Source organism: Mauremys mutica, chromosome 5, assembly GCF_020497125.1.
Source record: "Mauremys mutica isolate MM-2020 ecotype Southern chromosome 5, ASM2049712v1, whole genome shotgun sequence".
NCBI lineage: Eukaryota > Metazoa > Chordata > Testudines > Geoemydidae > Mauremys > Mauremys mutica.
In genome coordinates this window covers 33,817,165-33,842,271 of record NC_059076.1, presented here as the reverse complement: position 1 = coordinate 33,842,271, position 25,107 = coordinate 33,817,165, and the positions used below count along the sequence as shown (strand labels likewise).

Sequence of the window (25,107 nt, the reverse complement as noted above, 5' to 3'; positions counted from 1 at the left end):
GGGCGTGAGCTCCCTCTGCCTGTGCTCCGGAGGGCAAAATATTGGGACAATTTGCGTCCCGACCGAACATCGGTTGGGATGTGGGACAAAAAAGTAAATATCGGGACAGTCCCGATAAAATTGGGACATCTGGTCAAGGAATGACGGGAGTCCACAGCAACTGATGGTTTGTAAAGCTGGGCTTGATAAGAGTGAAATGGAAGCTTGCACAACTGTTGGTGGATCCGCAGTGAACAATTCTGTGTGGCCAAGAAGTATTCTATTTTTGGTGTGCATGGTAGTGTTTGTACATACAGAATGCTAATGATAAAGCAGAAGTTGAACTGTTGTGAAATGCATTTTATTAGATTACAATTAAAATTCATGTCCCTTTTTCTTTTAGTGTCATGGGGTTACAATAAATTAATTTTTGATGCCTTATTAAATGAGAGAGATAATGGGGAAGAGAAGATTATGGTCCTGGTACATTAGGATACTGGGATTACTTGTGTTTAATTGTTAGGCACGTGCCTATGTATCTTATTGAATTATGGTTTAAGTAAAGCTGACATGCAGTATGTATCTGATAGAAGATGAAGATGATTGTTTGTGCGGAGGGTGATGGGTGGATGTGGCTTTGTAGAAGAGAAAAATAAGTTGCTTATAGTGCACCTCAGTAATGAATGACTGATGCCATCATATGGTTTTGGTGGTCCCGGGGAGATTATCTTCAGATGATTTGTGACTGCAGCAGAAGATGAAAAGCTGCACGATTACTGTCACTGGAGAGAGTGGCTCCACTAGCGATAATTCTAACCACTACCTTAGTTCCTAACACTTCTGCACTTTCCAGTGCCTGGTCTACTCTCTGCGACAGTGCATGTTTTCTCTGGTGGATTAAGACAACCCCCCTCCCTCCTGACAGGATGGGTTTTTGTCCATGTTTTTCTCTTTTGGTGCTTTTATTCCTTGATTGTCTCTTCTATCAGTTCTGTTGCCCTTCACTGTTTAACTCTTCTTCACTGTCTGTACATTACCTCTCCTTGTTCACCATTCCTTCTCGTCTTTACGTGCTTCCTACCACCAAACACAAACCCAAAGCAAAACCCTGTAAGGTGCCTCAGGCATCCACCTGTCCACTCTTCATCATGTGTCTGGAGTGTCAGTGACTTGTCCCGCTGTCCATGTGCAACAAATAAAAACACTCCAAGTTGTGGTTCCTTCTCCCACAACATGGATGAGACACACTGGGAGCATTGACCTTGCTGTCTGACCCATTGACATGATGATCCTGAAGGAAGCAATTCTGAAGCAGAGTAAAAAAAGTGTTCAACCGAAACCTACGTTTGTTTCCAAGATCCATGTTTCCATGGAGAAGGACCCCTGCATCTGGGATACATGTTCTTCTAGCACATTCGAACTGGGCCAGCCCCTTAAGATAATGTACTGATATAGTAGATTCTACACATCACTTATCAAAACTTGTAGTAAAATGTTCTGGAAATGTGAAGTTTGGAAAAATATAAAAGTGTAAATAATAGAGCTCTGCAAAGAACTTTTTTCGCTAGCCATTCAAAAAAAAAATTAAAACAATGTCGTGCGGGGGCAGTCGGTCCAAAATGCAAATGTTTTGAAACAATTTTAGTGAACCAAAAAGTGTAAAATTCATTTTGGGTTGAATAAAATTTGAATGTTTTGTTCCATTTTTGAGGGGGTTTTTAAAAAAACTTTTTGAATTTTTTAATACAATTTAAATAACTAAACAAAATGTCACTTAATTGAAAAATCAATTTGATTTGCTACTCAAAATTGTTTTACTATCTTCTAGAATAAGCTTCAGATATCTGAGAAGCTCTTCAGAAGAAAAATGAGTGAGTTAGGTAGAATGTCAGTAAAGCAACAAACATTGGTTTGCACTCATATTTTTCTTTTCTGTTAACTTATCTCTGCTGAAATACATACAAAGGCAAAAATTATAGCTTTACTTTAGCAGGCAGTCTGAAGAACTTCGCTATTGCTGGAGATGAGATGAATTATTTTTTAATAGGGATGGAGCCAATTAACATGTCTTATGCCAAGCTCTTTCCCAACCCTTTGAAGAGGGAGGAGCAGCCAGGCTGATTATCTAATAGGAACAGGCTTAGAGCATGTCCTAAGAACAAAGTCTCTTTTCATTAGTTTTACAGTCAAAGATTGCAACAGCTTTTCTCTGGTCAGGATCCTTGTCCATGAAAGCAGACCTCAAGAACAGAGATCTACTCTATGGAACAACTTGAACACTTCCTGTCTGTTGCAACAAATTTATTTTTTGACTGAGAATCATGTTCAAAGACAGATGGTGCAGTTCTCAGATGTAGACGTTACCTCCTGATTAGAAGCAAATATATTTTCTTGCAATAATCCTTTCCTGTCACTGTCTGACTCATCCTGATTTCAGCCTCCCTCTGGATCACAGCCCCAGCCCTGTGAATAAAATAGATTGTAAAGGTTCTATAGATTCTTTGTAGTTTGAGTTCCAAGATCCCTTTTGTTACTTTGTAACCTTGATTTACACCTGCAAAAAGAGGTTACAAAAACTGTAGCTCTTCAATAAATTATTGAACCTTAGATCTGTACACTGCAGTTGAATCCTCCATCGTACTGTTCAGAACAGCACAATAAAATATTCCATTTGGGAGAAGATACAGTAGAACCTCAGAGTTACAAAACAATCGTCAACCACACATCTCATTTGGAACTGGAAGTACGCAATCAGGCAGCAGCACAGACCAAAACAAAAAAACAAGGGTAAATACAGTACAGTACTGTGTTTAACATAAACTACTAAAAAAAGAGAGAGCAGCATATTTCTTCTGCATAGTAAAGTTTCAAAGCTGTAGTAAGTCTATGTTCAGTTGTAAACTTTTTAAAGAACCATAAAGTTTTGTTGAGAGTTATTAACATTTCAGAGTTACAAACAACCTCCATTCCTGAGGCATTCATAACTCTGAGGTTTTACTGTATTTGCTTACTAGTTCCTACTGTGATGCAGAAACTGTTGTTGAGAACGGTAAGAGAATTTATCAGCAATTACTTCCTTAGGAAAGAGAAAAGGGCTGTTTCTGACACTTGGAGCACTGGGCATTTATCTTCTCTGGGGTGAAACTGTAACTGTATACAACAGTATTATTTCAGAGAGTGAATGATCTTTTTTAAAACAAAAAGAATTAATTGTCCTCTAGCTGATAAATTGCTCAAATTTACCAGCCTCCTGAACAAGAATTGTAATTTGTATAAAAAATGTCTTGTTCCATGGTGACTTAAATCAATTCTAGGAACTGCAGAGAACACAATGAAAATTCTGGTCAATAAAAGCAGGAAGAAATTATTGAAATGTTAACATAGGGGTTGCCATGCAAACCAGGGAGGCATTTCCATAGCTCAAATGAACAGTTATATAAAATGATTGTTAGGGTGGTCATTAGGGCTCATAAGATCTTGCTCCCTTATACATATGTTTTCTTACTAACAAAAAACTAACATTAGAAAAAATAAAATTGGTCTAGTGAACAACTTTTAAATTGTAACTCCACTTGTACTTGTTATAAACTTTGTCTGAAACCTTATCCCAAAATGGATCAGTCTATCTAGATCAGTAATGATTTTGGATGTGCAACCCCTTTTATTTTTTTTTATTTTTTTCTGGAGTACAGGCTAGGTCACAAATCACAGCTATTGGTTCTTCAGTCTTGTCATTCCACAAGAATTGCTTTCCAGATTTGTTTCTCTTCGAGGAGAAAATTGCAATTAATATCACATGCACGCACACATCTCTCCAGTCCCTTACTCCCAATAATGTGTCGTGTGTTGGGGATGTTAAAACTTGTCAGTAAAATATTGAGAACTTACTCATAAATAGCTGGCTATATTTATATTAATCTCACTTTATATTTTTACATTAATATTTTAAACCTACAAGAAGCATTGTTATACTTAGCTAATCCAATGTTAAGACGTATAGAAACCTCTCACATAGCATGCCTGTTGTTGTTTGTTTGCTGAGATGAATTTCTAGGAAGGTCTGTAATCAATTGACTTCAGTCCTGGTGAATTAACTTCACTGGGCTGTTAGCAATCAAGCACTGAGGCAATGTACCTTTATAGTGGAGGAAAACTGCAGAACTTTCTCCTGCACTTCATCCCATTGAGGTGGGGATAGCTCCTTCTTCCATAGAACAGGCTATGGGCTGCCAATGAACCCCACAGACCCTCAGGAATCCAGGAGAATCCTGGGTTGATCTGGAAGAAGCCTGAGCCTTCCATGCAAAATCCATGTGGGACTGCACTGGCTTTGAGGCCCTAGCATGAACCTTCCCCACTCTCCACCCTGATGTGGCTATCCTTAAAGGGGAGCTCTGCAGCACCAAGGAGCCAGCAGAAAACATAACAACTCAGGCTGATGTTGCTGCTTCTTAGCCATCACTATGGGGCCAACATGGTGGGCAGGGAATGGGATGTGTGCGCTCCCAATGAACATGGACTGATGCATGCCTGCTCTGGACCCAACCCCTGACTCAGCAGACCAAACAGCACTACAGAGGCAGGTGACTGTTCTTCCCTCCCCTCTTCCTCTACAGGGTGTATGAGATTCATATGCAGAGATTCATGCTGGGGACACGACTTGGCGCTGGGTGATTACAGTTTGAAGGACACCTTTCAATTGTCCAGTCCCTCATTTCTCAAATAGTTTTTCTAGGTTTTCTTCCTCCTTGCTTCTCAAGCAGACATTTTAAGAGAATTGAACTGTTATTAAATGAGAGGCGGGGGTGACAATTCGGAGCACCTGAGATATTGTAGTAATAGGGATGCACCTGCTCATATGAAGAAGGAAGAGCTCTAATGCTACATTACTGTCGAAAGGCTCACAGCAAGATATATTTTAAATGGAGTGCTTTTTCCTGCAGTGTAATTAAAATGCTTCTAAAATGCTTACGTTTAGCAATGCATTGTGTTGTATTGAAAGAGGAAAGTAGAATAATAAATTATCATTGCCTTTGGGAAGGAGAGAAATGTGAATATAGGATGCCTAGTACGTACAGTATATACTATAGCCATGTGTTGGGGCAGTTAATTTCTCTAAAGGCTGCACATTTGACTCTCAGAATTATTGATAAAATCCCATATCTGAGGAATACATTAATAGGATTATGCTATTGACACTGGATTGGGAAAATATATATTGAGTAGAACTGGTTGAAAAATTTACGATGGAGCATTTTTCTGTCAAAAAATGCAGTTTCATAGGAAAGAAACATTTATTGCGAATATATGGACTCCCACAACATTTTCAGCGGGAAAAAGGGCAAAATGAATTATTTCAACTTTCTCATTTATTTTGACATTTCGTTTCATTTCATTTCATTTTGACTCTTCATTGAAATTAAATATCATATAGAGACATTAAAATTAATGTTTTAATATATAAAAGTCTAAACAGAATGACTCTGATGATGTTGAAACAAAGTTTGACTTTATGGAAATGACACATTTATCTAAATAAAACAATTTGAAACATTTTGTTTTGATCATGTGAGTAGTGGCACATCAAAACTCTTTTTGGACTTTTTGTTAACAGGAAATTTCAAACTTCAGCTTTACATTTTTTAAAAAAACCCACAATCTGAATCTTAATGTCAGAATTTCCTGTGGAATGGAAATCCTGGTTCCTGGTCAGCTCTAATATTGAATGTGTATTGTTTTAGGGAGATCGTCTTAATGAGGGATGACTTCAGCTTACCTGCATGTAAACTGGTTAAATATAAATCTGGAGACCAGGTTTGGAGAAGCAATTTCTCAACAGCTTAAATAGTTGATTCTTGGAACAGCTAATTCTGAAGCACACCGGAGGACAGGTAGCACTAAGTAACACAAAGGAGCTGGCTTAAGTAAATAGTGGCTCAACTATTATTAAGGAATCTTGACCACATTACAAGTAAACTCAATGTTCTCAGAGAAGGAACTGTACCCAAAACTATTACATTAACATCAAATGGAGCTTTACAATAAATAAATTAGAAAACTTTTATCAAAGATATTTTACAGTCAAGAACAAGCAATTAAAACCTGGAGGCTGTTTACGGACACCATCACTGAGTCACAGAAGGCATTGAGACTCCTAAATGAAAAAGAAAGTAAGATGGCAAGTCAAAACCGGTATTGTTAAATAGCCAGGCATCAAGTGGTAATTTTAGCCAATCAGGTATCTTTTAGTAAATGGAAATTCAACCCAAGTGAAGTCACCAGAAATGAATGTAAACTATGGGAAGTAAAATGTAACATGAAACCGGGGGATTAATCTGGAGAACAATTAACCTAAAATGTTGTTAACCCATAAATTATTTAAGGATATTGGAAGTAGGAAATCTATGGGAAATTCAGTGGGTCTGTTGGGCCACCAGATGGGTAAAGGGGACTAATTGAGGAAGATAATATCAAAAAATGTAGAGAAACTAAATGATTTATTTGCATCAGTCTTCATCAAAGAGGATACTGGAGAGAGACTTACCAAAGGCCACCCTTTTCAGGTAATAAAGATGAGAAACTGTCAGATTGAGGTGTGAAAAGAGGTCTAGAACAAGTTGATACATTAATTAGCAACACGTAGCAAGGTCCAAACCGCAAACACCCAAGAGTTCTGAAGGAACTTAATGAAGTGGCTGGACTGCTAACAAAAATGTGTTGTCTTTCATTAATATCAGCTATTCTCCTAAACGGTAGCAAAAGTGGTCTCTCTTGTTCAATATTTAATAATAAAACATTTAAGGTGATCTTGGGAACTACTCATCTGTGAGCCTGTGGGTTTAGTACCAGACTTATTGACTAAAAACAAAACGTAAAGAGAGTTATAAACACCTAGATGGACATGATATAATAGGGACAAGCCTGCATGGTTTCCAGAAAGGCAAATGTATTAATCTATTAGAATATTTTAATTAGAATTATTTGACTACGTCAGCAAAATAATTGGTTGACATCTGTTTAGACCTTTTTCTGATTCTCAGTGTGAGAGCTCATCCACTGAGCCTGAATTGTGTAAGGGATCTGTTTGTAATATGACTGGCCACTATGTCCATAACTCTTGCAATGTGTAACATAGCTGGGTCAATTAACACTGTTCCATAATTGGATTTGCATGTTTTTGACTGATTACAGAACATAGTTAGGATCACATTGCAAGAGTCTTGTAACTGGGTCCCCTAACTCGCTTGTGTTTGTGCTGTAGGCAAAATGGTTTTGTTTACCCTAAAAACAGAAGACCTGATACTCGATTAAGCCAAAAGAAGCTTATGATAGAATGTAACATATTTCACTTTTGTTACCGTCTGGCAATCAAACTTAGGATGCAGTAAATCCCTAACATGCTTAGGGTTACCTCTTCCAAGGAGTTAATCTTTATCGCTGAAGCAGAATGTGAAATAAAATCGTAGGGTTTTTGACTCTTACATATTTTGAGCCTTTTCTTGTTTTTACTACAATGTGTGGTGATTTCATGGCTCTTTAAAAACAGTGACAAATGAACTGCAAGGAGTTTGAAAAGATATTCACTTTTATTGTACCAGTGTGACCTTTCCGAACTGCAATCACTATAGCTCGGTGCTTTATGCTGGAAGGGATAGGTTAATAGCCAGAGACTCGTACTTGAAATCACATCTGGGACCCCAGATTTAAATCCTGAGCAGAGCAAGGATATTAACTCACCCCTTTGTTTTTCCCATGCAGAGAAACTGGGCTTTGCACAGAAACAATCATTTGGCTTGATTTGAATTGTGTTCCTTTGTTGATATGTCTTTCTGTAATGCAGCTATGTACACTGTGCAGATGACTAATGATTAGTCTGCATTTACAAATAAATCTTTCTTGATCAGTCTGCTCCATAACTGTCTAGTTGAGTAACTATCATCACTGTCTACTGGTTGTTTTCCCTCCCAGGCTTATCTATTATGTTTTTGTACATTAAACAGCATTGTGCATAAACAGAGACAGTTGCTTAACTAATATTCCCACTCCTTCTGAATCTGGTTGCATTGTTACATATTGTTTGTTAGAACATGGTTGTCAGTATCAGCAGCAAGCCTTTGTCATATGTTTATATTCTGATCAAATATGACTTATTCAGAAGGGTAGTCACAAAACAACCCCTAGGGAAAATCTTTTAGTGACCTCTTTCCATTGAGTAGATACCAGTTACAACCACTCACTGTTTACTCCTTTTCAGCTATTTTCTCATTTAACAAACCATTTTATCACCTAAAGCATGACTTCACTCTTAGTCAATAACCTCTCCTGCTATCTAAAGCTAATAAAGCCACTTGAATTACCTCCATTTATTTTTCTTTCTCTCTGTGTAAATATTATCATGTTTGATTATAAACAGGTTGTTTTTCAGGAGGGAAATAAAAAGATATAATCAAGGGGTTTGTTGCTTTGTTTTGAACTTGGGAGAAGCACAGGAATAAATCTTTGCAGAAAGAGAAACCATATAAAATATGTATTGTGAGGCTACTTATTTTGTTTCACTCAAATATTACTTCATTAACAGATCCATATTATATCCATTTTATCTTATTGACAGAATTGCATTTAAATCTTTATAAATACAGTATACAAAGATTTTTTCCAGTGGATTACAAACAATACACACAGTTTTCTAAAGAATACACCCATATGTTCTAAAGAACTCATTCCAACTAAGCCATCTATAAAGTGAATGAGTATTTTCCAACTGATTATTATTGAGTAGGTTGTCCACTGTCTAAACAAAGTTGATGCCAAAAATCTTTAACAAAAGAAATAAAGCTGCACCTTAATGCAAACAGTGTGGTACAATGTCCAGGACAAGGTGAACCACAGGTAATTTTGTTAATGAGCAGAAGAAGTAATTGCTCATCATATATCAACACAAAGGCTATGGCTACACTTAGTGCTGCCGTGGGAGCGCTCCCAGCTCTCTCCCAGCGCTGTCCGTACTCCACCTCCCTATGGGGATTAACGTACAGCACATTTGCCTTTCTGGAAACCATGCAGAGCTCCCAGCGCTGGGGCTCTGATCACACTGGCGCTTTGCAGCGCCGCAACTTGCAGCGCTGGAGGGGGTGTTTTTTCACACCCTGCTGCAGCGCTGCAAATCTGCAAGTGTAGCCAAGACCAAAGAGGCATGTCTTAAGTAGCTCCCACATTCCTGATGCATTGTGATTATTATATACTAGATTTCTGAGGACATATTAGTCTGTTTATTTTGTCTTGCTTAGAAAAGCTTTTCTGAAAAACTGGGGTATGAATTGCTTAAAATGTTTTCTACTATCATGGCACATGTGTAGTGCATGTCTTCTGCTGGATGGAACCAGAACTGCTTAGCTGTGTCATAGGTCCTTATTTGCTAATAGAGTGTCTCCTTTTGCTCAAATGGAAGGAGTTTGTGCTTTTGGAGCAGAGAGAGACGATTTCAGTCCATGTTATTGCTATGAAGTTCTAAACTGTTATGCAGCAATCATGGACTGGCTAGCAGCCACCAATTTTTTTTAAACAATAATTTAAGATATTTCTGCATTTAATGTGTGGTTCCTGCCCACTGTCTAGACTCAGTTGTCACAAGCAACTGAGAATTTTCCAACCTGAAAACCTCTCACTTTTTAAAACTCTGAAAATCCCAGTTTGCAGGAGGGCAGATACAAAAAACAAAACTCATATCCAAACCCTGCAAACCACCACCCACAAATGAAACACACAACACATAGTATGGATACACTCTTTATAAACCTATTCTTTTTGCTAACCTAAAGGGTGCTTATTATCCAAAAATGAAAAGCTCACAATTCAGTTAAATACAAGAACATAATAATCAAGTCCCCAGTCTACTACCTGCGGGGTGGATCCCTTATTCTTTTGTAAATCCCCTTTGATGTGTTTCATAAAGGATTTAGCTTGCAGGTACTGAAAGCAGAAATATATCTGCCTCAGGCAAAGCGTGTTGCAAGCCTTCCCAGGGATACTCCTTTTATCTGGTAAACTGACCCCAAACTATGCAATTTCCTCCTTCCTTGTCAAGTTTCAACCTTTACTTAGTACAGATCCACACTGTTTTTTGTAACTTTCAGTTATGGGTGCGAGGGTTCCCCCCACCCCCCAAACAGCTATAGTTATACTGACCCAATCTATAGTGTAATTGTTGGGGTACTTGCATAAAGGTGACTATAGCTTAGCTATTCTCATATGAGAAGGGAAAAGCTATGCCAGTATTAAGAACCTTTACAGTATACCAATCTAACTGGATCCATCCTAGGGGAGGAGTTATACTGCTTTGACTATACCGATAAAGTTAAAGCACCTTTTGTGTGTAGACAAGCCTTGAGTGAGGCATGTTAGTTATTTACCTGTATTTCAGGGGGTAGACATTTTTAGTGACATTGTTCAGGTTAAAACACCTGCTGTGATTACTCTGTGTGTTCATTCCAAAGGGTAACTGTGATCAGGGTCCTATTGGGGAGCCAGCTGTGGTCACTCCATTAGGGTGAACTGCATAGCATGGGGCAGACAATCCCCCAAAAGCTGCTGGATAGTCCAATACTTAGATTTACCAAACCAGTATAAAACAGCATCTTTATTACCTTACTGGTTACTCAGAATTCCAAACAACACAGTTCCCTTAAAGTGAACCAGCCTCAGGCCTCCAGCCAAGTATCCCCGTCAGATATGATTAAAATTTTTGTAAATCTTATTTCATCATATAAAAGAAAAGGTTCTACCAATCCCAAAGGATCGGAACTCCGATGGGCCCTCAGGCCAAAAAGTTTGCCCACCCCTGATTTAAATGCTAGGATGTTCTTTTGATCTCTGAAATATCAGAATACAGCATAGACAGGCTTTCCTCATACATATGTAAACAGGGCCGTCCCTAGAGCGTCTGGTGCCCTGTGCAGCCCCCCTGGGGCAGGGGCCTGCGCCCAAGGGCTTTGGGAGGCTGGAGCAGCCAGTACAGGAAGGCAGCAGGGGTCAAGCCTGCTCTCGCATGCGGGAGCGGCGAGAAGTGGACCAACCCAGACCTAGCCTGCTCCACTCTGCTCCCCTCTTCCCCCAAGCCTGGGAGCCAGGGGAACCGCCCCTCAGCACTCACCAGCGGTGTGGCTGGGAGCCGGCGTAGCGTAGCAGGCTGGGGCCAGGTCGCTCCACTTCCCGCTGCCCAGTGAGTGTAGGGCGGGCCCACCTCCGACCCCTGCTGCAGTCCCCTGGCACCCACAGCTCAGGGAACAGGGTTTGGGGGGAGGAGGGGTGGAGTGGGAGCGGAGTTTGGGGGGAGGAAGGGGGGAGGAACAGGGTTTGGGGGGAGGAGGGGTGGAGTGGGAGCGGAGCAGAGCAGGGGTGGCAAGAGGCGGGGCAGGGGCGGAGCAGGGGTGGAGGCTGAGGGGAAGGGGTAGGGATGGCCCTGTATGTAAATACACAAAAACACCACCATTACCTCCCCACATGTCTTTTGAGGGTATTTTGCAGGATGTTTAACCCTTTCTGGCCATGCATCACAGTAACACAATGGGGCTTTTTACATATTGGTAGGTCTCTTTCAGTGGGGTATACGGTGATGAAGATACCAAGTTGTTGCACTAGCAGTTGAATTGCACTGTAGTGCAAACAGTAATCATGTTTGAAATCCGCTATAAAATTATGAAATACACTGAGTAACCTTGGACCATTTAGTGATTTACTTATTTAGGGTATAATCCTTTTTTTTAAATGTACCCAGTATGCTATTTTTCATTCAACACAGGCAAATACTGTTATAAAAGATAAGTTGCATGACTTACTCCAAGCAGTTGTGTGCATAGTGAGCAGTGATATTCTCTCCTACAAGCCATGACAGTGTAGAAACATTTCAAGTTATTTACAGTGTGCTGCCTAATGCAAAAAGAAGTGCTACTCTATTTCTGAGCAGTGCTTTCATCTTAAGATATTAGTAGCATATTGGTTGAAATATTAAGAGTATCTGTAAATTGTTGCCTATAGCCCAACCGCACTTTGTTTAGGACAAATAGGAATGGTCCTGCCCAGCAAGCAGAGTCTCTAAAGTCTTTTGTACTTAAGGAGATGACTTTTCAGATTTTCAGTAGATTACCATATTGGGCTGGAGACTGCCTCTCACCAAGGAAACATTCTGTCCCAACCCTTTCGTAAAGCCAAAATCTCTGTTGCAGATGCTGCATCTGAAGCAAACTGGAAATCTGAAGCACCATAAAGCAGCATGCTATAGCACACTGGTGCCATCTGATGGTAAGTTTTCTCTTTTCAAATCAACTGAACTTCCAATTCCAGCCTTCTGAAAATGACATGTTTAGAAACATCGAATGTGCGTGACTTCAGTTGCATAGCCGCAGGTATCTCTCATTCAGCCACGGTGAGAGGTTACTGCACAGAACTGGGAATCAGGAGATTGGGTTTTTATTCTGAGTCCTGTCAATGACTTCTTGAGTGACTTTGAGCAATTCACTTACCCTTTTGGTGCTTGTTGCCCCAGGATTAAAATGGGAAGGATACTTGCTTCACAGTCATGTGGTTGGTCTTCATTCATTATCAACAATAATTGTGTTCCAGAAGTTAAAGTATGAAGCATTATGTTGTAGTTAAGTACGGTACATTGAACAAATGCAGTACTATGTGTCTTTCTGTATTAAACATCTCCTGTTTTTAAAAGCAAGTGTGAATTTAAAACATTACAATATGGCTTCATTTCCTTCTTTTTCAGAAGTAATTGTCAGTTACAGATATGGCCTTCCTGTGGTAACCCTTATGTTACCCTCAAGAAAAGAGCGCTGTCAGTTTACCATCAAGCCAATGTTAACAAGCGTGGGGACCTTCCTGCAGGATATACAGAAAGAAGATAAAGGAATCGAGAGGGCAGACGTCTTTACAACAGGTATTTGCAAACTCTGCTGCCTGTTTTAAAATAACCTGAACTTGTCCTTTCTTAAACAAGGTTTAAAGAGTAATTGCCTTGGGCAGTATTCTTTTTCTCGGTCATTGATCAAATTCTGTAGAACTAAAGAGGATGGGTGGTTCTTAATTGTTAGTACTCCTTAAGAGCATCATAATATAGTGATGTTTCATGTGTTAATTTCAGTATCTCCCTAGAGAAGCCTGATTAAAAATACAGAATTTGGACCTGTCAATTTAACCTTTTTATGATCTGGTACGTTTCTTTGATACAGTCTTAAAAAAGCTCATCTTTTTTTTTTTACAGTGATTTTTAATGCTTCTGGATTTCCCAATATGTCTCCTACCACTAGTCTTACAGGCCCCTGCACTGGGTTGAGAGAGAGTCTCTCTCTATGTGACTAGTTGTGTCTGTCAGTGTTCCTGTGAGTATGATGTAAAGGTTGGGAGACAATTTGAGAATAACAATAGGTGAGGCTTTATTTAGCTGGAGGCATAGCTTTTCTTTTCATGGTAAGAAATCTGTCTTGTGGTGTTCTGCCACCAAAACCAAGTGAGTTCCATTGTTCTGGCAACAAAATCCACTGTGGGACAAAGATCTCAGTTCTTATAATTCCCTGAATGAAGAAATTCCTAAGGACTTGCTCAAAGATGAGCATGTGGCCCTTAAATAAGCAATTTGAGATTAGCCTATAGGCTTGTTGTGAGGGACTTTTTGAGTGGGTTAGTGACTTTGTTTTACAAACTTAAAACCCCTTAATGAAGAAAATATTGCCATTGGCCTGCTGCTTTTATTTCCTTCAACCCCAGACATGCTTTCCCTGGATGGCCTCTCATACTTCCATTGTTTGTTACTCCAAAATCTTCCTCTTCACCACAATCTCTTCTACCGATCCTGTCTCCTTCTGTCTGTCAGCATCTCTTTCGGGATAGCCCAGATCACAATGGGGAAAATTGAGGCTCTTGTATTACTTTCGCTGTTAACAATTTCACTACAATTCCTGTTTCCTAGGCTCACAGCCTCCGTGTTGTATTTGACCCTCTTCTCTTCTTCCCCCTATGTCCAATTTGTTGCAAAATCCTCTTAAGTCTTCCTGTATGTTTCTAAGGCTATGTCTATACAACCCGCCAGATCGGCAGGCAGCAGTCGATCCAGCGGGGGTCGATTTATCGCGTCTACTGTAGACGCGATAAATCGAGCACTCTCCCGTCGACTCCTGTACTCCCAAGCGGGCTCGACGGGGGAGCATCAGCAGTTGACTCACTACAGGGAAAACACCGTAGTAAGTAGATCTAAGTACGTTGATTTCAGCTACGTGCGTAACTTAGATTGATCTCCCCCACTAGTGTAGACCAGTCCTAAAAGATTTCCTCTTTGATTTCTCCCTTCCCCAAGCCCTTGTCCTGTGGCTTAATCGTCTTTTGTCCCAGATTGATGCAAACTGGACTGTTGTGACCACCTTGATTCCCGCCTCACACCCCTACAGTCAATTCAAAATGTTGCTGCCAAAACGATCTTCCTTACCAGCCACTCTGACCAGGTCGTGTCGCTCTTTGAATTCCTTCATTGCCGACTCTTGGCCTTTCCAGCAGGTTGAAACGTCTCACCTAAACCTTTGCCCAGCACTGTGCTTTCTTACAACTCTGTTATCACCTCGTCTTACATATTGCTCTCTTTTTTCAGCCCAGGCCCTCCTGCCTTAAACCATTCCCTATCTTTGTGCCTTCTTCCATGCTGGCCTTTACACCAGGAAGTTCTACAACTCCCTCTCTTGCTGTGTGCCAAGCTGCTTCTTTCAGATACCTCTTTAAAACACACTTCTTCTATGAAGCCTATCAACTGCAGTTCTCTAGTTTCAGAAACATAAAGGATGGAGTGACCGCGACTCTCCCTCAATTGTCTCTTACCGCCCATGGCAATGAGGTAAAACCTGGCAATTGTCCAACATGATGGTTCTTAGCTTTGACTAAACCTTCCCAAAAATCTTCTACAAACATTCAGAACTCTTCTGATTCTTCAACATACGACTGCCATGATCTATATTGACCTGTCTGGACTGAGTATTGATGGTTAGACTGTCCCCCACCCCACCTCCTTCCTCGTACAGACCCCCTCTACAGGCTACTTAACATGGTGGACTCACCCTTCAAGCCCTGTATGTCCTGGGATGGTCTCATTCCCCTGAAAGACGGACACAAATGTCTCTTCTGTTTAGGAGAGTCATGTATGCTGAGCTGGTTTTTGGTGCACCTGTCATTCTCCACAGGACACAAGGCTGAAGCTCCATCTTCTGGAGCAGCCTATGAAGGTCTCATGAGACCCTGAGGAGACAAGCTCTAGAGTGCTGTTAACAGGCAAGCCAGCCTTATCCAGCAGCCTGTCTAATAAACAAGCAATTCCAAAGACTGGCGCACAGAAGAGGGTGCTAATAAAGGACTGGGCATGGAAGTAAACCCCAACATTACTGGCACCAAGGCAGCCCTAAAAACTCAGTACTGATCGGGGGCACGCCAAACAAAACTCATTGTCCTGAAGATAGCCCACATAAATCCTTTAGAAACAAAATCACCACGCCCCACAGAATATTGAGCTACTGATAAAGAGCGACAGAGTCTTCCAGGCACCGGACTCTGGTGTCGATGCCTACTCTGGATGATCCGCCCCCGGGAGAACCTGAACCATCACTTGGGCGCTTTTGAAAATGTTGCTATGTATCTTTATTTCTCTACCAATGTTTTAATTTAACAAAACATACATCCTGGTAACAAAGACTGCTATTGGCACACCACTCCTTTAACACAAAACCACTGGATAAGTTATTAGAATGTGCATCTTCTGCAGTTTTTGGACTATGAATGAGACATTTTATTTTTCACATCTGTATAATACAAAACCAGGCAGACTTTCTAATGGAAAGTATACCTTTGGGCTGAAAATTTGTGCTTATGAGCCAGAGGTGATGTTTTTAAGCACGGAACTTTTTTTTAATAATCTGTTGAAAATAGAAGTTAATAATGAAGGTGCCTTTTCAACCAGAACTACCCTGTCACTACTGTGGTGTGCTTATACTATAAGAACATTGTTATCTCTGAAGAAGTATATTACCACTTACAAACTTTTACAGTTATAAGCAGGAACTTAGATTTTCTTCTTTCCAGAGTAAAAGAGCATATCATACTTGAACTACAAAATAGGCTCTTAATATTCTTTTTATAGTTGATTTACATCTCTTGGAACATTTTTTATCCTCTGAATCCATAAAGTGTATAGATTGATTTAATGAAGGCAATAGTCTGTCTATTTGAGCATGTGGATAAAATACAGGCATTGCAAAAGTTATATTCTGTAACACTTTCTTATATTCTCTGCGAGCAAGAAAACAAATTGCTACCCTCAGAACTGTCTGGACTAGGACATATGTGAGTTTTCAGGATAGATTATGCTGTAATGTGGGGCTATCCCCCATCTTTGCAAACAACTAAGTCAGGGCACAAGCCTGCGGAAAGTGCATGTGTGAGCACAACTACCCCAGGAAAAAGTCTTATTGATGTTAGTGGAGTCTACATGGAGTATTTACACTTACAAGTGTAACTGTCTGCTGAATCCAATTCCTATGTATTAAGCTGAGAAAGTTTAATGTTAACCAACCATTCTTAGCTTCAGTTCAAGCTTTACAGTTACTGTGTGCACAATGCTATTTCAGTAAGAAATTGCAAGGCCACATATTTTGCAGGTGTCCCTACCAATTCTAGAGGAAATATGGCTAACTTCACCAAGGATGGACACATCTCATCTGATAAAGTATCTGGCTTGAATTGATTTAACAGTTGTGACATAGTTAATCTTCTCTACCGCACACCTTCAAATACCAAGTAATTGTAACAATGAAGAATAACTTTTTATATTTTCTTTATCAGGAAATTAATATTATACTGACAAGTGTTAGCCAAACACTATGGATTATTACATTTTAAAATGTGACATATATATTTTTTAAACATGAAATGAATATCCCAGGAGGTTTTGATTTAATGCAGATATTTCTCCTGTTTTTTGCTAGTAGATAAAATGAAAGTAGAAAGATATAACCTAACACTGTTAGAAAAAGATAAGATAACCTGAAGTGGCTTGTTTACTTCACTTCACTTTTTCTGTGGATCTCATTCTAGCACTGTATAAATTTAGACAAATAAAAGCTTTTTGTTGACATCTCTGCACCTGCAGTATGATAAATGGGAAGAAAAATTGCCTTGTACAGAAAATTGTTATGTTTTTCAGGCTTCCAATGCTCTTCTGTTTTTCCTCCAGTTAGCAAAGCATTAGACAGGTTAATATAGCTCAATATTGCATGAAATATGAAAAAGAAATCCTGTCTGGCGCTTTCAAACAAGTGCTCCTTTTTGAAGTATTGTTGTCTTAAATGTCATTTTAATGAGACTGCTGAAGCTCATTTACATGTAAATTAGTAAGGTGACATTTGTAAAATGTTGAAAAACTGAGTGGATGTGCACAATTTAATTTTTTTGGATGAAAGTGATGCTGCTCCAAGTTTGTCACCCTACCCACACAGAGTGGGTAGGGAGAACCAGCTGGTGTTGTAGCTTCTTGAGCTCATTAATAGAAATCTCAGCAGATACTGCCAAATGGGTCCAGACAGCAGCGTGCCAATGAGAAAGTGAAGGTGTAGAGTTATCTACAGTGTGCTTCTACAGCAGGCTCACAGAGACAGATGGAAAGTCTGGGACTGTAGCATGGCAGGATAAAACCTCCAATATGCTCAGTCAGGAATCATACTTCTATCTTCCCACTCGTATAGCACCTCTCAGCCAAGAGTCTCACAATTATTAATAGGAAATCGGAGGTAAGATCAAACAGCTAGTCAGTGGCAGAGAGAGAACCAGAGCCCAGATTTCCTGTTTCTCTGAACTCTTCTGCATCTCCTGGGCAGTCTGTCTATTTCAGGTGCTTAGGCCCCAGTTCAGCAAAGTACTTCAATGTGTCCTTAAAACCATTAGGAGTGGACTTAAGCTTGTGATTACGTATTTTCCTTAATTTGGGGTCATCAGTACAACAAGCAAACTGAAGTCAATAGTTTGCACCATAGATTTATGGAAGCAAATGGGATTGAGGTGGAGGGGAACAACAAAACAGTCCTACGCTCCAGTGATTATTATATATGCCATTCATTTATCAATATTTTCAGTGCTTCGCTGTTTTAGAGAAGTCCTTTGTCTGCACCTGTCTTGCGGTCCTTCCTATGCTGTATCTGTTTTGTTCCCTTGTCTGCAATCTTAAATAGTTCGGATTCATGTGAACTGTTAAATCTATTTTTTTTAACCCTTATTTTTCATTGTTGGTGGGCCAATAAGTACTTCCACAAGTCTATGTACAAAAGGATGAGAATGAGTTGGAACTCTCGCCTACAGAGGCCAGTGCACGGTCTCCTTTCTGCCTCCTTACCTCCCTTAATAAGACTATTCAGTATACACACTCCTAGCTCCCAATCAAAGCTAAAGCCTGCTTTAAAAATGTATTAAAAGTATAAGCACTAAATGTTCCCATCTTACTGACTGATTAGGAAAATCTGGAGAACAAGAATGTCAAAATTCCCTATGCTCAGCTAGAAGAACTCATCCAGGGAAAGGAAATCATAACTGAGTGAGGTGTGTTTAGTTTACAACAAATCTTTTTCAGGGTTCAACCAAAATTGTGTGTGTGAATGAGGACTGAAAATATAGGACTTCTATAGCTATGCTGAAGAGGCTTTTAATAGTAAAAAGTTGGCATGGAAAGGAGATGCATCTTCATCTTTCTTCCTTCAGTGATTGATACTCTGGTTTCAAACAATAAATCCCAACTAAATAGAAATGGAGCCACAGTAGTGATACTATAATTAAGGTTGTAAATAACTTTGCATCATAATCCTTGAGTTCTTATGTGGAATTTCTAAGGTCTTACAGTCTTAAGTTGTTGTATCCTCCATCCAAAACATTAATGTTTGCAATGTCAGCCTCTCAATGCTTCTGAGAGCTTAACAGAATCATCTCCAACTAAAACAGACAGACAGACAAACTTCGACTTAGCTGGGTCCCTCAATAAGTTTGGTGGAGCTAGAACCCCTGAGGCAGAGCCCTGTGTTGTAACCACAAGACCATTGTTTGTCTAGAAAGTGAATCTGATCTAACTAGTTTAATTTTCCAGACTAAACAAAATGCAAAAAGAAATGGTTAAAAGTAAACAAGACTTGGTATTAAGTAAAATGGAGAATTTTAAAGTCTTGACACAGGTAAAGAGAGTCTTTAAATATAGCTTTATCTTTGCAATATCTGTCCTTGAAACTGAAATAAAAGGGAGGCTGCTGGCAATAGTGAGTTATGCCAAACAGGTCAAATGAAATGCGAGCACGTGCAAATGCAGGTTTTTCTTTAATAAAGTACATTTTGTGTTAAGGATTTAAGCCTTCCTGTTTTCTCCTGCAGATGGTAGCAAGATCCCTGCTACAGCATTGATGGAAATTTTGTTGATGAATGACTTCAAACTTGTAATCAACAACACAACTTACAGTGTACAAGTCCCTGTAAAAGGTAAGAACCACAGCTGTGTTCAAGTCTTAATAAATCTGATTATCCAGTTACATCTCTTCCAAGGCATATTTTTGTCTTTTTTTTTTAAAAAAAAAAATCATGGCAGTCCCCACAAAAAATAAGTCTGGCTTCATCTCCCCTTTGAGCCTCAGTTTGTGGCCTCATATAAACACTCTTAAAACAGTGACTGTTTTTTCTTATAAGAGCATTGCTTGATACATCTTACCAGTCATGACAACCATGTTTGCAGTCTTGTAACCGTGTTGGTCCCAGTATATTAGAGAGACAAGGTGGGAGAACTAATATCTTTTATTGGACCAACTTCTGTTGGTGAGAGACAAGCTTTCGAGGATACACAGAGATCTTCTTGAGGTCACTGTGTAAGATCGACCACTTGTCTCTCTTACCAACAGAAGTTCATCCAATAAAAGATACTACCTCACCCACCTTGTCTCTCTTATGACAACCATGGTCTTTTTTCAGAGAATTGGAGTAGAGAGCATGCTACTGAAGCAGAAGATATCAAATCCTTGGTTCATAGACTGTTCATCGCCCTTCATTTAGAAGACCACCAGTTAAGGAGAGAGAGAGAACTGCTTCAGAAACTGGACCATCTAAGAGAACAGCTGGTACCCTTTGAGCAGGTTGGGAAGGATTTTTTTTTAAATATTAAAAACAAATTTCTCTTAACTAATTTCCATGATGTGACAGCTCCAGTATGAATGAATGGGCCACACCCTCCTTATTTGTCAGACAGGTAGGTGATGGCCAGTACATATGCTGGATTATTTCCAACCCAGTTCCTCCTTCTCCTGTTTCATGGCATATCCTATTGAGAATTTCTAGAATTGGAGAAAAACTATGGGGAGCTGGCACTACCCTGAACTGCCTGGTTACTTTGTCTGAACCTGGTTGGATGTCCGGAGTGATGTTGGGATATCACAGAAAAATAATTAGAGAGTTAAAAAAGTGTTGTTTTTCTGTGATGACGCTATCACCAGGTCAGCCAGTTGGATCTGACTAATGATGACCATAACTTAGGAAAGGGGCAAACATGGCAAATCTAAGACAGGCCAAGCTAAAGTGACATGAAGTGATGAATAAGGAGGAGGAGACCAGTAACAGTCTGATGGGATGCGAACAGACCTCACATTGAAGGCAGCAATCTCAGAGCTGCTGTGAAAGTGCCTCTCTGAAAAATCAGGCAGCATCAACTGATGCATGCAAATCCAATTGGTAGAGTCCCGAAGTTGTGGATGGAGGGCCAGATAGAGGCCTAGCAGAGCTCATACTCTGTACTCCATGCAGGGAGTGAACTCAAAGCCTTTCTGGGCAGGGAAGGCCTGCAAGTGATGCTCCTGGGGGAATTCTGCGCATGCACAGAATACATGTATCCCACAGAATTGTATTTTGTTCTGCAGAAAATACATTCTGCCACAGAAATGCTGCAGTTCTGCCTTTGCCCACAAGAGGCCACCGTGGTGCCAGAAAAGCCAACAAAATGAATGCAGAGGCCTGTTCTGGTGCCACAACAGTCTCTGGTGGGCAAAAGATGGAACTGCAGCACTTCTGGGGGAAAAAAATTCTGTGTGCGCGCAGTGGCACAGACTTCCCCCAGGAGTAGAAGTTGATCATAGCACCTGGCCCGTGGAGCCAGGTTAGGCTGGGGGTGGGTGTGTCTCAGTCTGGAGAGACAAGACTGGGTTGTGGGCTCAGGAGCTAGTGGGGTGACAGCACTGAGCCAGGGGTTAAATGGGAGTGGGGTGCATGGGAACAAGGGAGGGAGGCTGCAGGGACCCATTGGGATGGGAGGGTGCAGGGACAGGGGCAGATGTGCCTGATTGAATGGGAGAGGCTTGGGCTCAGCCAGGGTCTGCATGGGGGAGGCTCCCCAACTCACTAACAATCCTGTCCCTCTTCCCCCGTCCCACACTTCTCCCCCCCCAAACCCGCTGTTCCATACTTCTTCTAGCCACATCCAACAACCCTCCAGGTTCACTCCAGGCACCTTCCCTCTTCCCTCTCCCTTACTCCTGACACTCACAAGCCTTTGCACTGCTTCTGATAGGTGCAGGAAATACAGTACTGTATTGTAATTTAAATGAATTACTCAAAGTTCTGTATTAATATGCTCCATAAAGAATCTTTGTCAAAAACAAAAAATTACTAGAATCTTTTTTTTTTGTCTGCATTGTTATAGACATACTTGCCGACAGATATTTTGAAATAAATTACCAAAATAATGTAAACTGGCATGATTATATTGTGTTGTTTTGACAGATAAAATATGCAGAATTTTAAAATATTGTGTGCAGACCTTTTATTTTTTTTACATGGAATTTTTAATTTTTTTGGCACAGAATTTCCCCAGGAGTAAAGTGAATAGGAGTCTTGAATGCAGGCTCTGATCCAGGTGGAAAGTACATAGTGGGATATGTTCTCTCCCTTGTGTCAGAGGAATGTATTTCATTAATATCTGCATGTTGAATGAATAATGTTTTTGTCCTAGATGAAAGCCAAAATTGCAACAAGTGCAGATGCAAAGACCAATAGGCTCCTATGGACTGGCTTAGCACTACTGTCCACTCAAGGTGGAGCCTTGGCCTGGCTCACGTGGTGGGTCTATTCATGGGATATAATGGAGCCAGTGACATATTTTATCACTTACGGGAGTGCCCTGGCATTCTATGCTTACTTTGTACTCACTAAACAGGTAAGTCCCATTATATAAACATGTCTGAAGTCATCTTATGCTGATTTCCATAATAAATTACCCTATGTAATTAAACATCAAATCTTGTGTGTGTTCTGTAGAACTGCACTCAGGCTGGAACTTTGTTTTTAATGTAGCTCAGGGACAAACTGCTCATCTGAGCTGCACTTAAAAATCCAGATTGCAATTAGTGACCAGGGGGATGCCATCTGATGCTGAAAATGAAAACTATCAAACTATCCTCTTTCATTCAATTCTTTGTATGTGGCCTGGATGGTAACTGTATCTCATACGTCTCTACATAGAAAGTGCAGGTACTAAAGCAGGGCTGGTCAAGGAATGCAGCCTAGTAGTGGGCCAGGAAGGCAAACCCATCAGTTGCTTTTTCTGTTTGATGGAGTTCATATGTCACTTGATGCAGGAGGCCAGGCTGTTGGGAAATGTTTCAGCTGTTTTTCCTGGAATAGCTTTACTTTATTTCCTTGAGTAAGGTGCAGATTTTTCTTAAGTGGCCTATCTTCCTTTCTTGCGCTTGGATGTGCAAAGGAGAAGTCACAAGTTGGAGTGAGGCATGTTTAGAGGAGGGGGAAGGGTTCCTGAACAGCAAAACCCCAGAACTAGGACAAAATGCAGAATGTGGAAATGGCCCATCAATTCCTGTACAATATAGAGGAACTTACATTTTTGCCCATTAAATAAATGTTTGGAATTCTACAATGTACTATAAAGCACATAGTTGGACAGTAACTTGTCTTCCTTTTCATGCTGCATATTCAATAATGCACTCCTCGAGTTTTATTTTGTTTGGTATGGACATAGTTGGTGAATATCCAATACTTGCACATGTGGATCCTATAGTACGTATGAAACATCTGGTGGGGAAGGATGCTGGGTTTTGGAGCTCAGCTAGTTTGTTGAGAGCTGGGTTTGTGAGTTAGCTCTGCTCCTCTTGCTTTCTGCTGACTTTCAGGAGGGTTGAGGTAGTTCTGGGATAAACTGATAAATACTATTGGCCTGATTTTCAGATGCTGCCATTGTCTGGGATTTTCAAAGGAGCCTTAGAGAGTCAAGAGCCCAACTTCCTTAGTTTCCTCTGACAATCTCACCTATTGACTCCAATGGGAGCTGTGAGTGCTCAGCCATTCTGAAAATAAGTCATTTATTTGTCATGGTTTAGATTTCCTCTGGGAAAAATAGGGTTGTTTTTTATGTATGTTAGTTTGATTTAACTCCACCTTTACAAATGTCTTTGCATTCCTAACCCTCTGCCTGCCCAGAAAACCCAAACATTTGTGTCCTTTTTCTATCTGTCAGGATTATGTTTACCCAGATGTTAAAGACAGGCAATTTCTCCACTACTTCTACCGAAAATCCAGAAGCCAACATTTTGATGTGGAACAGTATAACAAGCTAAAAGAGGCACTGGCAGAGGTATTTTAATAAGTCTCTTGGTGTAAGTGAATGGTGCTGTGGTCTCACCATTTAAGGCTTTTCAGTAAATCATGAGCTAATTGGAAAGTGGCTTTTAGGTTTATTTATTTATGCATTTTCATTTTGTATGCTAAAAAATGTGCATATGTAACAGGTTACCTGGAGTTTCTTTAAAAGCTGGAAGGAAGGAATTAAGAATGGAAATGTGCAGCGCTGCTCAGGCAGCCTGTGGAGGCTGGGGGAGAGGGTGAAAACAAATCACTCACTTGTGTTGCTCAACAGTGATAAGCTGGTTTCTCTCCAGCCTCCATCTTCCATAGTAGCAGTGATATGGAACTGGGAAAAATCTTCACTGCTCCATGAGAAATAGAGAGAGTCCTCCAGTCCACAATAAATAAAAAGGACCCTGATTTATAGCCTATTAAAGTAAATGGAAATTCTTCCTTAACTTTATTGGGTTTTTGATCAAGAACCCTTAGTGAATGGATGGAGTTAAGTTTTTAAAAAAATAATTGTGTAGGATTCAAACTAGTTCCTTTTATCAAGGCTGGGGCTTTAAAATATTTTCACTGACACTAGTCTGGAGTGTGAATTTTGCAGTTTATGCTAGAGAATGTAAAATAATTCAGTTCTGCTGTTGTAGGAAATGGGCTTTATAAATTTTCCTAGGCTTTGCACTGAAGGTGATCATGCAGTATGCATGGGGTCCTACATTCAGTTGCCTGTAAAGAGGATGTTTGTGCATCTGTATGACCGCAGTTCCTGTTGGTCGGTCTGTTGACTGACAGATTAACTCAGTGAAGGCAGGAATTGTTTTTGGATGGTAATCCCTAGAGTGATATGACCAGGAGCCTGCACTTGTGATTGTTGTGGGAAATCTGTGTCATAAGGTTAGGGTCTTCTCAGAAGCGAAACACCTGGCTACAGGGAAAGAATATCGAGAGTATGAAAGGAAGGTACAAATTAGGGGTGACTGAAAGGGATAAATATGGACACAGAACATCTTCCATTTAATCCTCTCTTGTGCTTACAGGTTGAAGAGTCCCTGAGACGCCTGCATCAGCCCCTACATCTGCAACTTCCAATACAGGAAATTAATGACAAAGTCTAATTTTTTTCATAATTGAACTGTCGTTTGCAAAACCGATTACACTATTTAGTTTCTGTGTTGCAAACTGAATATTTTTGACCACTGTAGTTCTGAACATTACTAGAAATGTTGATTAAAACTATTATATCATTAGATTTTTAAAAAATAATTCCTGAAATAAAGAAATCTTTCAAAATATGCATTCAAATCTTGTAATAAAATTGTCTCTCCGTTTTAGTAAATTGATGTGGGCATAAGAGTCACTGGTGTTCTAGTGTACTGACGCATTTTACTATTTTTTATGGGACTATTAACAGCAGAGGAATAGCTCAAAAAATGTGATATGTCATGG

General features: G+C 40.1%; 1 protein-coding gene across 3 annotated transcripts in view; it reads left to right on the top strand.

The window, feature by feature from the left end:
* Positions 1-24,953, top strand: part of MCUB (mitochondrial calcium uniporter dominant negative subunit beta) — an 87,591-nt gene extending 62,638 nt beyond the window's left edge. For 2 of the 3 annotated variants that reach the window (XM_045019320.1, XM_045019319.1), the window contains exons 2-8: positions 12,201-12,276; positions 12,749-12,919; positions 19,417-19,521; positions 20,005-20,165; positions 22,031-22,234; positions 23,549-23,665; positions 24,699-24,953. In XM_045019320.1, coding sequence (XP_044875255.1) covers positions 12,201-12,276; positions 12,749-12,919; positions 19,417-19,521; positions 20,005-20,165; positions 22,031-22,234; positions 23,549-23,665; positions 24,699-24,776 — 912 coding nt within the window. In that variant the 3' untranslated portion in view covers positions 24,777-24,953. Of the gene's footprint in view, positions 1-2,982; positions 3,029-12,200; positions 12,277-12,748; positions 12,920-19,416; positions 19,522-20,004; positions 20,166-22,030; positions 22,235-23,548; positions 23,666-24,698 lie in introns of those variants that run through there. The other variant, XM_045019322.1, reaches the window with a different exon arrangement.
* The last annotated feature ends 154 nt before the right edge of the window (positions 24,954-25,107 follow it).